At 44.8% G+C, this 12,174-nt stretch overlaps 2 protein-coding genes across 3 annotated transcripts in view; one reads left to right on the forward strand and one right to left on the reverse strand.

Moving 5' to 3' along the window:
- The window catches only part of ahsg2 (alpha-2-HS-glycoprotein 2), a 27,775-nt gene continuing 15,601 nt past the window's right edge, over positions 1-12,174 (reverse strand). The window contains exons 1-8 of one of the 2 annotated variants that reach the window (XM_072704419.1): positions 5,801-5,893; positions 4,876-5,057; positions 3,910-4,020; positions 1,822-1,906; positions 1,417-1,583; positions 1,096-1,203; positions 815-883; positions 1-387 (exon numbers count right to left, since the gene is read on the reverse strand). In XM_072704419.1, the coding sequence (XP_072560520.1) occupies positions 151-387; positions 815-883; positions 1,096-1,203; positions 1,417-1,583; positions 1,822-1,906; positions 3,910-4,020; positions 4,876-5,057; positions 5,801-5,822 (981 nt within the window). In that variant the 5' untranslated portion in view covers positions 5,823-5,893 and the 3' untranslated portion in view covers positions 1-150. Of the gene's footprint in view, positions 388-814; positions 884-1,095; positions 1,204-1,416; positions 1,584-1,821; positions 1,907-3,909; positions 4,021-4,875; positions 5,058-5,800; positions 5,894-12,174 lie in introns of those variants that run through there. The other variant, XM_023805628.2, reaches the window with a different exon arrangement.
- The window catches only part of LOC111840627 (anosmin-1-like), a 27,779-nt gene continuing 26,738 nt past the window's right edge, over positions 11,134-12,174 (forward strand). Inside the window, exon 1 of the mRNA XM_023805625.2 lies at positions 11,134-11,460. Coding sequence (XP_023661393.2) covers positions 11,290-11,460 — 171 coding nt within the window. The 5' untranslated portion in view covers positions 11,134-11,289. The remainder of the gene's footprint in view (positions 11,461-12,174) is intronic.

The raw sequence follows: 12,174 nt of genomic DNA on the forward strand, positions 1-12,174 counted from the left end.
AATACTGATCATGTTTATTAGCATCATTAATGAATCGTGATGCATCTTGTCTCTCAGGTAGCTGCTATATTTGTTTACGATTTGTACTTCAGCACAATCAGGGTCATCGACTACGGAAACTGGGAGAAAACTGTCTGTAGAGGAAGCGTCTCAGAAAAAGCGGACTTTTCCGGGGCAGACGGGCGCTGGACCGCGGGTGGCCGCAGGGAAGAGCGGCAGCATTAATACGGCCTCACGCCTCACTTTTGGCACCTCAGCCGACTCCCCGGACTCTGACAGCAGGCTGGTGTTGTGGGGGTCGTGCAGGGCTATCATCTTGTGGTGCTTGAGGTGGGGCTGGTGATCGTGGTGGTGATGGTGTTGCGGAAGGCCGGCCACATCTGCAGTCTGGTAGAAATGAGAAACACGCACGGCCCTATGGTTACACACGCCGGCGGCCGTTTTGCAAGGCGTCCTGCATGCAGACACGCATGGCTCCAGAAAAAGGCTCTGCTGCTCTCTGACAGCCGACATCTTGGCCTATTGTGCTCTGGCCGTTTTTTTTAAAACTATCAGCTTCAGCTGGAGCAGCAAATCCACACCTCTCAAGGTTAAATGCACAGTAGGGGCAGATCAATAAACCCGGGGGGCCCTAGGTATCTGATTGGTTGGTCACACCATAGTTGCTTGGACCCTGGGGCTCTTAGCTATAGCCTAGCATTGCCCGTGCGATATTCCGCCCCGATGCACAGGCTCGCTGGGGCCATCATAACGAGGCATGAAGCCATTCGGCCCGCGGTTTACGACTCACACCAACAATTAAAAAGAGCCTTACCACGATGTCTTTGCACTCGACGGTGGCAGCTTCATTGGGGAGCTGCACAGATGTGCAGAATATTTTGCTCTGTGGAGCATAGCGAGTTTTACGTTAAAAACAAGCGAGCAGCACCATGTTATGTCACATGATGGGTCTGAGGCAGGAGCAGTGGCACAGCACAGGTGAGTTACTCCCAGATAAGCTGGAGACTAATTTAATGGTTCCCCCCCCCCGTTACCAGAAGGACCCCCAGTAGCTCAGACGTCCTCCCATAGCCACATCTCCTCTCGTGTACTCACAGCAGTCGCGTGATCGCCGTGGGCACAGCTGTCGTCATGATCGCTGATAGTGCAGTTGGTCTCAACAACAACAAACTCAGCCAAAATCTTTGGCCCGCCTCCTACGATCTGCAAGTATTAAGTATGAAACATTGCACGCAAGAATTCACTTCCACTGTTTGCGAAATCCATGCCTTTTCCAAAATCACTCTTCCACAGACAGGCTGAACATGAGAATATGTGAGCTTCACACACACAAACACACAGAAGTATGTGGTTACACTGATAGCCCACTAACTTTGTTTTCTGGACCTGAGTTTAAAGTGACAGGGCAGCACTCACCTGTGAGGACAACCTTCCTACTTCCAGCAGGTCAAAGTAGGCTCTTTCAGGAGGAAGTGTTGATTTATCGTTGACAGCAGCCACTGAAACCTTGACAAGCTCCAGACCAGAAGTGTCATTAAGGGGCAAAAGCTCAACGCAACCCCCACATGGGAATTCACGTGACTCTGCATGAGACACAAGGTGACAAAGTTAAATGCAGTGATGACTGGTCAATAGGGGGCGCTAGGGCTTTGTTTTCTAAAATATATGTATATTTTTAAATAAACAACAATCACTTATTTTTAAGTGTGTGTCCCACCTAAAATATGTTTCACCAGCCGCCACTGGCTAAACGCCACTGATTTTGTGGATCATCCAAATGAATCTATTGTGCTGGACATTCAAAGCATGTAAGATGTTCACCTGGCTTGGACTTGCACTTGAAGGCTTGAACTGTTAGCACTCCTTTGTCCCAGTTCAACACCACATCACAGTCTGCTTCGATGTTCTACATTTACACACAAAAAATGCAGTGCAGTTACAGTCAATAAACATCACTGATAAAGAGGTCCTGCAGAACAGTAAAGGAATCCGAACCAAAAACAAATCGCAGCAGAATCACAGAGAAACATTTAGGAAGCAACCTCAGCTTCAGGCATGGGTGTAAGACAGTTTGATATTAGGGGGACATTATAATTTTATAGGCAAATGTTTGTTTATAGAGCGGATGAATTAAGGCAAATTAAATATGCATTTATCACCCCTGCTTTTACAGTATCTGTACAGCTGTTTCAGAGTTGAGCGTTTCAGGTCCAGAAAGTAAAAATCCTGAAATGTCCACCTCTGTGAATTTCAGCTGTCAAAAGCCAAAAAGTTATATAAATAAAAATAGTTGATACTTTAATGATCCCTGTGGGGACTTTGTCTCTGTGCCTCCTGCAGCTTGCTTTCTGTAGGTGAGAGTAAGCTGGCTGTGAAGGGCAGCTGCCTGATTCAGCACCCAGGGAGCTGGGGGTTAAGGGCCTTATGGAAGGATGTACTGATGTGGTGAGGTCAGCTCGAACCAGCAACCATCTGCTCACAGGCACAGAGCCTGAGCCCACTGAGCCACACGCGGCCCCCTGCTGTATATCGGTGTACGGATCTGATCACAGGCACAGAGGCTGAGCCCACTGAGCCACACGCGGCCCCCTGCTGTATATCGGTGTACGGATCTGATCACAGGCACAGAGGCTGAGCCCACGGAGCCACACGCGGCCCCCTGCTGTATATCGGTGTACGGATCTGATCACAGGCACAGAACCTGAGCCCACGGAGCCACACGCGGCCCCCTGCTGTATATCGGTGTACGGATCTGATCACAGGCACAGAGCCTGAGCCCACGGAGCCACACGCGGCCCCCTGCTGTATATCGGTGTACGGATCTGATCACAGGCACAGAGGCTGAGCCCACTGAGCCACACGCGGCCCCCTGCTGTATATCGGTGTACGGATCTGATCACAGGCACAGAGGCTGAGCCCACGGAGCCACACGCGGCCCCCTGCTGTATATCGGTGTACGGATCTGATCACAGGCACAGAGGCTGAGCCCACGGAGCCACACGCGGCCCCCTGCTGTATATCGGTGTACGGATCTGATCACAGGCACAGAACCTGAGCCCACGGAGCCACACGCGGCCCCCTGCTGTATATCGGTGTACGGATCTGATCACAGGCACAGAGCCTGAGCCCACGGAGCCACACGCGGCCCCCTGCTGTATATCGGTGTACGGATCTGATCACAGGCACAGAGGCTGAGCCCACTGAGCCACACGCGGCCCCCTGCTGTATATCGGTGTACGGATCTGATCACAGGCACAGAGCCTGAGCCCACGGAGCCACACGCGGCCCCCTGCTGTATATCGGTGTACAGATCTGATCAGCCTCAACTAGTACCTTGTTTGCTGAAATGTCACTGTGGTGCCTCATGGAGCTCATGGTGAAGGGGGCACCGTGTGACCTTTGAACTGGCTTGTTTGGCAAATTTGTTTGAGGAGCAGGATATACTAGCAGCTCTTTCAAATAGAGTCAAAGTACAATTGGACATAGAGGGATGATTGTCTTCATAATGCACTATGACCCTGGACTGGTGAAGCAGGATGCTTAAAAATTCAATGTGTTATTTAAGATATAACTAAAATTCATTAATATTCAGTATTACACTGGCCTCAGGCCATTGTTGGGAATGTTAGCCTCAAGCTAACATTAAGTATAGCTACTTGTTGATATTGTAGCTCTAGCCATTAGCAGCATGCTAGATTTAGCCTAGTATTGCCAGCCTTATGAACCAATACTGGCTTTTTTTCAGGATTCTGGAAGCTGCTGACTTTCCATTCCCAGTTTAAAGCTTTGATTCCTGATGTTCGTCATGCTGCTATGTTAACGCAGGCGTAATTCACGTCGTCTCTAGCGGAGAAGCGGTGAGAGAAACGGGGGGGGGGGGGGGGGGGGAAGAGAAGGGTCCCGTTTTACCGTTTCATACTTTGGCCTGACGGTGCAGTTGGCCACGGGTGTTGGGTTCAGGACGTGGCACGTGGTATCAAGCAGATCCAGCTCCATCAAATAGGTTTTCTGGCCATCGGGCTAAAGAGGAGACAAGTGTGTGTCACTGAGCAGGAAAATGCAGCAAAATAATCACATGCACAGATACCTCATTGGTGGAATGTAGTCTTTTACGCTGCATTTAAATATTGAGAGTTTTAACATGTACTCCCTGTTCCACATTATGCTGTAGTCTAAGAATTGGTGGCCTTTTTCACATTTATACAGGTTGTCTTTAAATATGTGCAAGAGTCAAACCTGTAATTCAAGTGTCCCAGAAACATGTTCTAGATTTCATTGATGTTTTCACATTGTGCAACTGAACTTTAATCCCACATATCACACTTGTTCTGCAGTGTAATTTCTTTGCAAAACAGCAGGGGGCGGAATGGTTAAGGAGCTGATGTTGTTCTCATAATGCTAGTGCTAATCAGTCAAATCACATCCAGTGCAAATAAATCCGAAACAATGATTGTTTCGGTCAAAAGTTATTAATTTAAGGCATATTACAAGTACAGGGATAGAAATGCATTAACCGGCATCTGTATAAAATTTGACTAATATTAAATAATATTTTATTTAGTGGCAACATCTTTGGGCATTTTTCCACTGCACCAGGTACCATACTTCCAGAAAATTCCAAAAGCATGGTACTTCGTGGTGTTGGTTTTCCACTGGCATAAAAACTGGTACCGTGGACGAGGCGGGTATTTTGTACCGAATTCGAAAAACGGTTATAGCATAGGGCTGGATTTTAAAAGCAATATAGAGGAAAAGGATTTATGTAAATATTACACAGCATGATATTTATCAACAAGATACATTTTCTGCTTAATCAGTATGATCAGTAGAAGGAAATTTTACCACGTGGCACCGCAATGGATGCCTCAGACCCACCTTATCGATGATTTTGAATTCGTCAATCTGGTTGAGGGCATACTTGTAGCCCCGGGTGTGGTGGGCGTTGATGTAGTCCTGGGCTAAGATGGCGGCCTCCTCTGCCTCCGTGGAGTCACAGGATGGGTAGTGGACGTTGGCGGGGTCCGGCACCTTTGCGCTGGCCAGGACCCCCGAAATCACTATGGCAACCAACAGTCTCATGGCAGATGTTTTCCAGAGGAACAGCAAAGCACAACTAGACTAACGTCCTCAGCCTTATTTATAGTGTGGACTTACATCACCATCATGCAGCCCAGATACAGTGACCTTGACTCCTGACGTGTGTTAGGCGGTTTGTTTACTGGATCTCCACCAACATGCACTGAAATTTTGAGAGTTGTTGGTGATATTGGTGATGGCCAGAAGGTGGCGCTGGTGGTAGGCAGGGCTGAGCAGTCCGTAATTTAAATAGACACAAAGCTTTGATTTAAACTATAATAGCTACATAAATGTAAAAAATATTCCTTCAACTAACTAAAATCATTGGCATAAAAAGAAATAAGAAGCATTAAAAGAAACTTCTGTATATTATTTTGAACAATATCATATCAGAACAATTGTAACAGACTTTAATGACATTAAAATGATTTGCAATAGTGCAATTTATTGAGAAACTGGTGAAGAAAACAAGTGCGAATGTGAATAACAAATAGAGCATCATCTCATGATATGTTGATCTTCCACTTGGTTTAATTCGGGTTTAATATTTGTATAATTGGGTACTGTTTCATACCCACCCTTTTTTCCCACAGATAATTAATTGTCAAGATGACAGAAGGACGATCCAAGTGCAGCTGACAAACACAAGGTACGTTATTATAAACTGAACTTGGAAAACACAAAAGGAACAACGAGGGGTAAAACCAAGGGTGAGCAGACATACGAGGAAACACAGGGGAGTCCATGGACTAGAAGCAGAATTTACAACAAGGAATGAACATCTACTCCCAGGCTACAAACACACAACACTAACAACAGTCACAATGACCGGCAAAGGAACAGGGCAAGGGCGGACACATAAAACTACAGGTAATGAAGACTAGACAAGAAACAGGTGCAGGCTATTGACAACCAAACTCTAGGACAGTGTTTCCCAACACCAGCCCTCAGGGACCCCCGATGGTTGAGGTTTGAGAGCTGGGAGGGAGCAAAAACGGGGAACGTCTTGGGGTCCCCGAGGACTGGCTTGAGAAACACTGCTCTAGGAACTAGGAATAATAAGGAACAGGTGTGGGTAATTACCAATTACAGATAAAGATCTATGAGCTACAGGGAACAGCTGAGGGTCATGAATAATCACCAAGAACTTCAGACACAAGGAGAGACTAGGAACACAGGTAAGACAACCACAAACCTAAAGACCAGCAGGGATAACTAAACGCAAAGACACCTAACAGGAACAATACAAAATTCATGAAGATAAACAGGGGGCAAATTCAAGTGTCCAGTATGGTTTAGGCTGGTCTCCAACCAGCCTTGAACCCAAGATGGTTGGGATATATAGAGCTCAGCTCCCTGCAAGTATAACGAGTATTATTGGTGCCCACTGAGGAACGTTTGACACTCATCTTCTGTAACCTCTTGGACATTACAGGGTACTGTGAACCTGGGGTCATTCCCAGGAAGCTCAGAGTAGGAGATGCCCTGGATAGGATACAGGGGACACACTCTGGAGGAAGTTACCACGGGAGGAAACCCACGCAAATATGAGGAAAAATGTGCAAACTACCCAAAACCACAGACCTTGGTGTCCGAACGATGGAAGTGAGACCTAAGCATTACTCACTCTGTCACCTTTACCATCCATCCATCCATGTATCCACCCACCCATCCATCCATCCATCCATCCATCTATCTGGTCTTCCAGTACAGTGCTATGCGGAGGCCTGTTGACTATCCCAAGCAGAATAAGACGCAAAGCAGGGATTCCCTTGTTTGTGCTGAAGTATCAAGCTCATTCTTTCCTGACTTTGACTCTTTATTGACACTCCCCCGGATCGCTTCCACACTGTACTCATTTGGCCTCGTCTGGATCTCATTTAACCTCCACATGAGCAAATAGACAGGCCTGGTCTTCGCAACAACCTGCACTGTTGTGGCTCATGGTCAGTTCCGTTCATCTTTCTAAGAACTAGATTGTTACTCATGCCATCCCATCATGTAAATCTATGGCCTAGAGCCAAACATACCTAAACAAAGCCTTACATTTTCTGTTCCCCTACTCTTTTGGCCTTCTACTTTGCTGAACCCCCCCGGAGTACCTTAAGATAATATTTGGTATTTCATTTCCAAGTGTAGTTAGACACAATTCGCAGACAACAAAAACTTCCTTTCCCCTCTACCACTCCAAGCAGACATAAGCGTCACCTATCTTCAAAACCCAGAGCAGATATGAGAAGATCCTGTCTAGGTGACTGATTACCATGTGAGACCTAATCTGTCCAGAGCACAGACACCCCATATTCTTGTCTGAAACTCCACAGTGAACTCTTTGACACTCTGGACAACCATGTGATTGTGCTGTCATTAGGAATCAACAAGAATTCTGGCTTTGCACTCAAAGATAATATCAATGTTTCCCAGTACATTATCTGTGACTGCTGGTTCTTCCTCTAAGGTCTTCCAAGAATCATTCCTCATCCTAAAATTCTGTTTACCAAGCTGTTGGGTCAGGATAGGCATGGCTGCACTGCCTACTTGTGCCATCACGCCGATCCACGTCACACAGTGGAGTATAGAACAAAACCAATATGGGTGCATCTGAAATTAATGTAGGGGTTCGATCCCTGCAACATGTCGCATTATGGACTGATCTGCTTCCACCTGAGGGTGCACATTATTAATTTGACGGAGCAATGCACCATTGACTGTGCTCATAAACCTGAGTCTGTCCCGTCATCCATAACAATGCTGTCTTTAATGTTCCGGAACAGGCTCCCTACTGAAGCCTTTAAAATCATTCAAAGTCTCAACTTGCCAAAGGAGCAGAGCCCAGCACCAAGCGAAGCTTCCACACCCTCAACCCCAACTCTATCTCATCTTCTCAACACTGCTTCTCCTCGCTACAAGAAAAGACACGAAACCTACACCTTTGTCCTGGTCTTCATCCAAAAAACAACGGAATCGTCTGAAATGTATTCTGCTATTTTTAACCACCTGATTGAAACGGAGTGTATTGTTCTTTATTGAGCTGGGACTTGGTACGGAAGCAGCTGTTGCAGTAGGTTATGTGATAAAAATTTTATTCCATAATTTAATATATAAAGTCTGGCTTGAGATCAACATGTGAGAGCTGCCTGAACCGATTATGTCGCTGATGCTTTTACATTTGAACTGCACAGGGTTTTGTCTTTTGACAGATGGGGCATTTTGGGTAATGCAAAATTTTTTGACCCTTTAAAAACCACACAAGTCTTTGCCCTTTAAATATTTACCCAGGTTTTTTTCTTTATTGACAGGGTAACTAAGGGATATTTTGCACATCATACTCGCCACCTTTAAAACACTTTGAATTTGTTAATTTGCCCATTTAGTTCAAGCACTCTACTGGTCTTGAAATGATAAACAACATATATTGTCCACTGACCATAAGCTGGCAGAAAGATAGGACATCTCAGATTTGCTATTATGTAGACGCCACAACAGGCAATGTAAAATGAATCGTAATAAATTATTATGGTCTAAGATTCACTTCAGTTGATTTTGTGTTTAATTTAGCTTTTGGGAAAACAATGCATTTTTATATTCTAAAAATGAGCATGTTGTTACCAGATTTGAATACAGATAGCATATGCAATAATTAAATGATTTAAAATATTACAGAGTTTTACTCTTCTGGTGTTCATTGCAATATTTGTGTGTTGTTTAATATATGTGGTCTTCAACAATGCATAAAGCTATTATTACTGTCTTTTTGCATTGCCAATTTGACAAACATCCTAAACTTTGAACTTAAACAACAAAGGTACCTCAGAATCACATTTTTTGACAAACAATTGGCAGATAAAGATGAGGTTTGTTGAACCTTGACAGGCTTATCTCCAAGCCTCAGACTTCCAAAGGTGCCCATCCAGAGCTTTTGGAACCAGGTCAGTTACAGGTTACAGGAAGGAACTAAAGTGGCAGCAACTGACTTAATGACACACAGAGTGTAAATATTGTATGTAATACTCAGTTCAGTGCCACAGTATCAAAAGAGTATTTCACAGGTAGTTAATAATGACAGGCAAAATGGAGGAACTGCTGATTCAATGCAATTCAATTCAATTTTGTGTAGCGCATTACATTACCCCTGCCCAAAGCCCCAAGTGAGCAAGCCAGAGGTGACAGTGGCAAGGAAAAACTCCCTAGAAGGAAGAAACCTTGGGAGGAACCAGACCCAAAGGGGGAGCCCGTCCTCCAGGGGGCAGCAGAGGAAGCCCTAACCCTAACCAGACCCAAAGGGGGAGCCCGTCCTCCAGGGGGCAGCAGAGGAAGCCCTAACCCTAACCAGACTCAAAGGGGGAGCCCGTCCTCCAGGGGGCAGCAGAGGAAGCCCTAACCCTAACCAGACCCAAAGGGGGAGCCCGTCCTCCAGGGGGCAGCAGAGGAAGCCCTAACCCTAACCAGACCCAAAGGGGGAGCCCGTCCTCCAGGGGGCAGCAGAGGAAGCCCTAACCCTAACCAGACCCAAAGGGGGAGCCCATCCTCCAGGGGGCAGCAGAGGAAGTCTGAACAAGACCCAGCGTTGTGACTCATAATCATATATTCATATAACTGTTTGCCACCTAAAATAAAATAATAATAATCAATAATAACATCAAACAAGTGTGATGCAACGGTGCACCGTAAATCTCCCATAACTAGCGAGGGGTAATCAGCACCATGCAAGCCATCCGTAACTGTGGCTTCCTCTCAGCGCCAAAAGGCCACAGATAACTGCCCCAACTTGGGGGGGGACTTTCTTGGGTTCCAAAGTGGAGTTACTTCAGTTCATCAACCATAGGTGATTCTAGACCCTTTATAGGGGGGCTTCAGTTACCATATTTTTGTCTGTGAAAATTAAAGCGATAAAATTTCAATTGAAAGTGGCGATCTTCACTTTGAAAGGTCAAATCCTATATATGTTAAGCAGATAAGAAAGCTGTTACGTCAATCTTTGACTAATACAGACAGTTGATACTCAGTGATGAAAACGCACACATTTCCATTTATCCAGTTTTTTTGGAAGGTTGCCGTCTTAATGTCGGTCCCAAAACGACCCCCACACCTACATTGATTATACATGCGAAAACCCAGTCACCTCCTTTTTATATAGTCTGATAAATTCATCCAGATCGTTGTGATTTAAAACTTGTGTCAATTAATCCTGAGAAGTTTGAATAAAATTAGGGCATGCCAAATAGAGACAGACGAACAACAGGTACTGCCAAATATTAACTAATTGGATCTTTAACCTTTATTTAAACACGACATTCCAGTACAAACACTGTGGTACCTTGTCAAATATTGCAGCATTCCTCATCGTCCAGTAGAGGGCGCCATAATTCTTTTTTTCAAATGTAGGAATTTGGAAAGAATGTTCTTAGTGAAGTTGTTGTGTGCTCCTTTTTTAATATGTTTTCCTGCAGAGTTGTGGGGCACCAGTGCCAGGACACTAGTCACAACGAATTGACATTTTTGGACTGTGAGTGGAAAGCACAGAAACATAGGAGGAAAATGTACACACCACACAAACAGAGCCGAGGGAGCGGAATTCAGTCCTGGAGATGTGACATCCAAGCTTAAAATTAAGGGAATGGTGGAATTATAGTCTAAGTTCTAAGTCATATTTCAAATTAAAATTAAATATATATGATCTGGTGGTGATACTTTTGAAACAGCTGTCAGGTGTTACCGCTAAATAACTATCAATAAGTTTTAAATCAAGAAATCGTCGTTATAATCTTTGATTAACCGGAGTTACGCCAGTCTTGCCAGACTTTTCGAAAAACGTGGGCGCATTAATGCGCAGTATTTATTTCGCAAATTACACCTCGATCAGACTCTTTATTTCAGGTAGTTAAAACTTTAAGACCTGCAATAAATTCTCCGTTTTATTAAAACAGTGTGCTGCCCGTCAAAGAGAATCCGAAAACAGCAGGAAATTGTTGTTACCGTAATAAAAGGGGTAATTTTTAAATCAGCAACATTTTAGGCATTAAAAACTGTCAAATAATCATTTGCAATCATCAGAAAAAAAGGATGCTCCGCCAAGTGCCCGTTTGTAGAAAGTGGTGAGGAGGCGTAACGGGAGTGTCCGGGGAGCTGTGCATGGTGCATATAGATCTGCAGCTCCTTAATTCCGGGGTGCCACATAGAGAAAGGCGCTGAAGAAAACGGGGAATAACGGGAATGGACGGGATGAGCCTGTTGATCGTATGGTGCGCGCTTGGGGCCGCCGTGGCTCGGAGACCTAATGCTGAGGACGCGGAGGCGCGCGAGAAGATTCACAGCGCGAGATGCAGCTCGCGCTGCCTCGCTCTCCACATAACGCAGCTCGCTGCCTATTTCCGACATCTTCAGGTGAAGTTCATCATGCTTAATTTTAACTGTGCATTTCAGATTTTTTTTAACAAACTACGTTTAAATGTGCGCGCCAGCTCACTTCATTAATGTGATTAAAAGAGACCCAAAACAATGGTAAGTGTCCTATGTAGTGTTGCGAAAAAATGGAATAGGCTAATGATTTTTTTTATTAATGAAGACGTGACTTTAACATTTCATTATATTATCAATTTTCACTTCAAGAATGTTGCTTTAGGTAAACACATACATTCAGTTAGTTGAAAATTATTTAGAATGTCGTCCCGATTAAAATATACTTTATGTTAAATATATATATATATAACTCTTCTGGATCCGTAGTACTCTGTGGAGACGGATTTTCAGATCAGAATGTCCCCTCACTGAAACAGTACCGATATGCATATGAATAGCTTTCAGACTGCGGGTGATGCAGATGCTGGGGGCTGATGCCAATATACAGCATCTGGCCGTCAGGCTGCTATCTAGGTGTAACTGTGGTTTCTTAAAAGTTGCATCGTCAATTCTTGTGTTTCAGAGTATAACCTATTTCCTTGCCTTGTGAAAGTTATCTAGTATTGAATTAATCTAGTATTCCTTGAGCCTATGGGGCTTTTGAACGCTTGCCTGTTGACTTGCTTTTCCTGCGTCTGTTGAGTCCATGACAGTGAGAAATGTCTTGTATTCAGTATGTGGCTGCTGTTGGATTCAGAG

This window comes from Paramormyrops kingsleyae, chromosome 21 (genome assembly GCF_048594095.1).
Source record: "Paramormyrops kingsleyae isolate MSU_618 chromosome 21, PKINGS_0.4, whole genome shotgun sequence".
NCBI classification, from domain to species: Eukaryota; Metazoa; Chordata; class Actinopteri; order Osteoglossiformes; family Mormyridae; genus Paramormyrops; species Paramormyrops kingsleyae.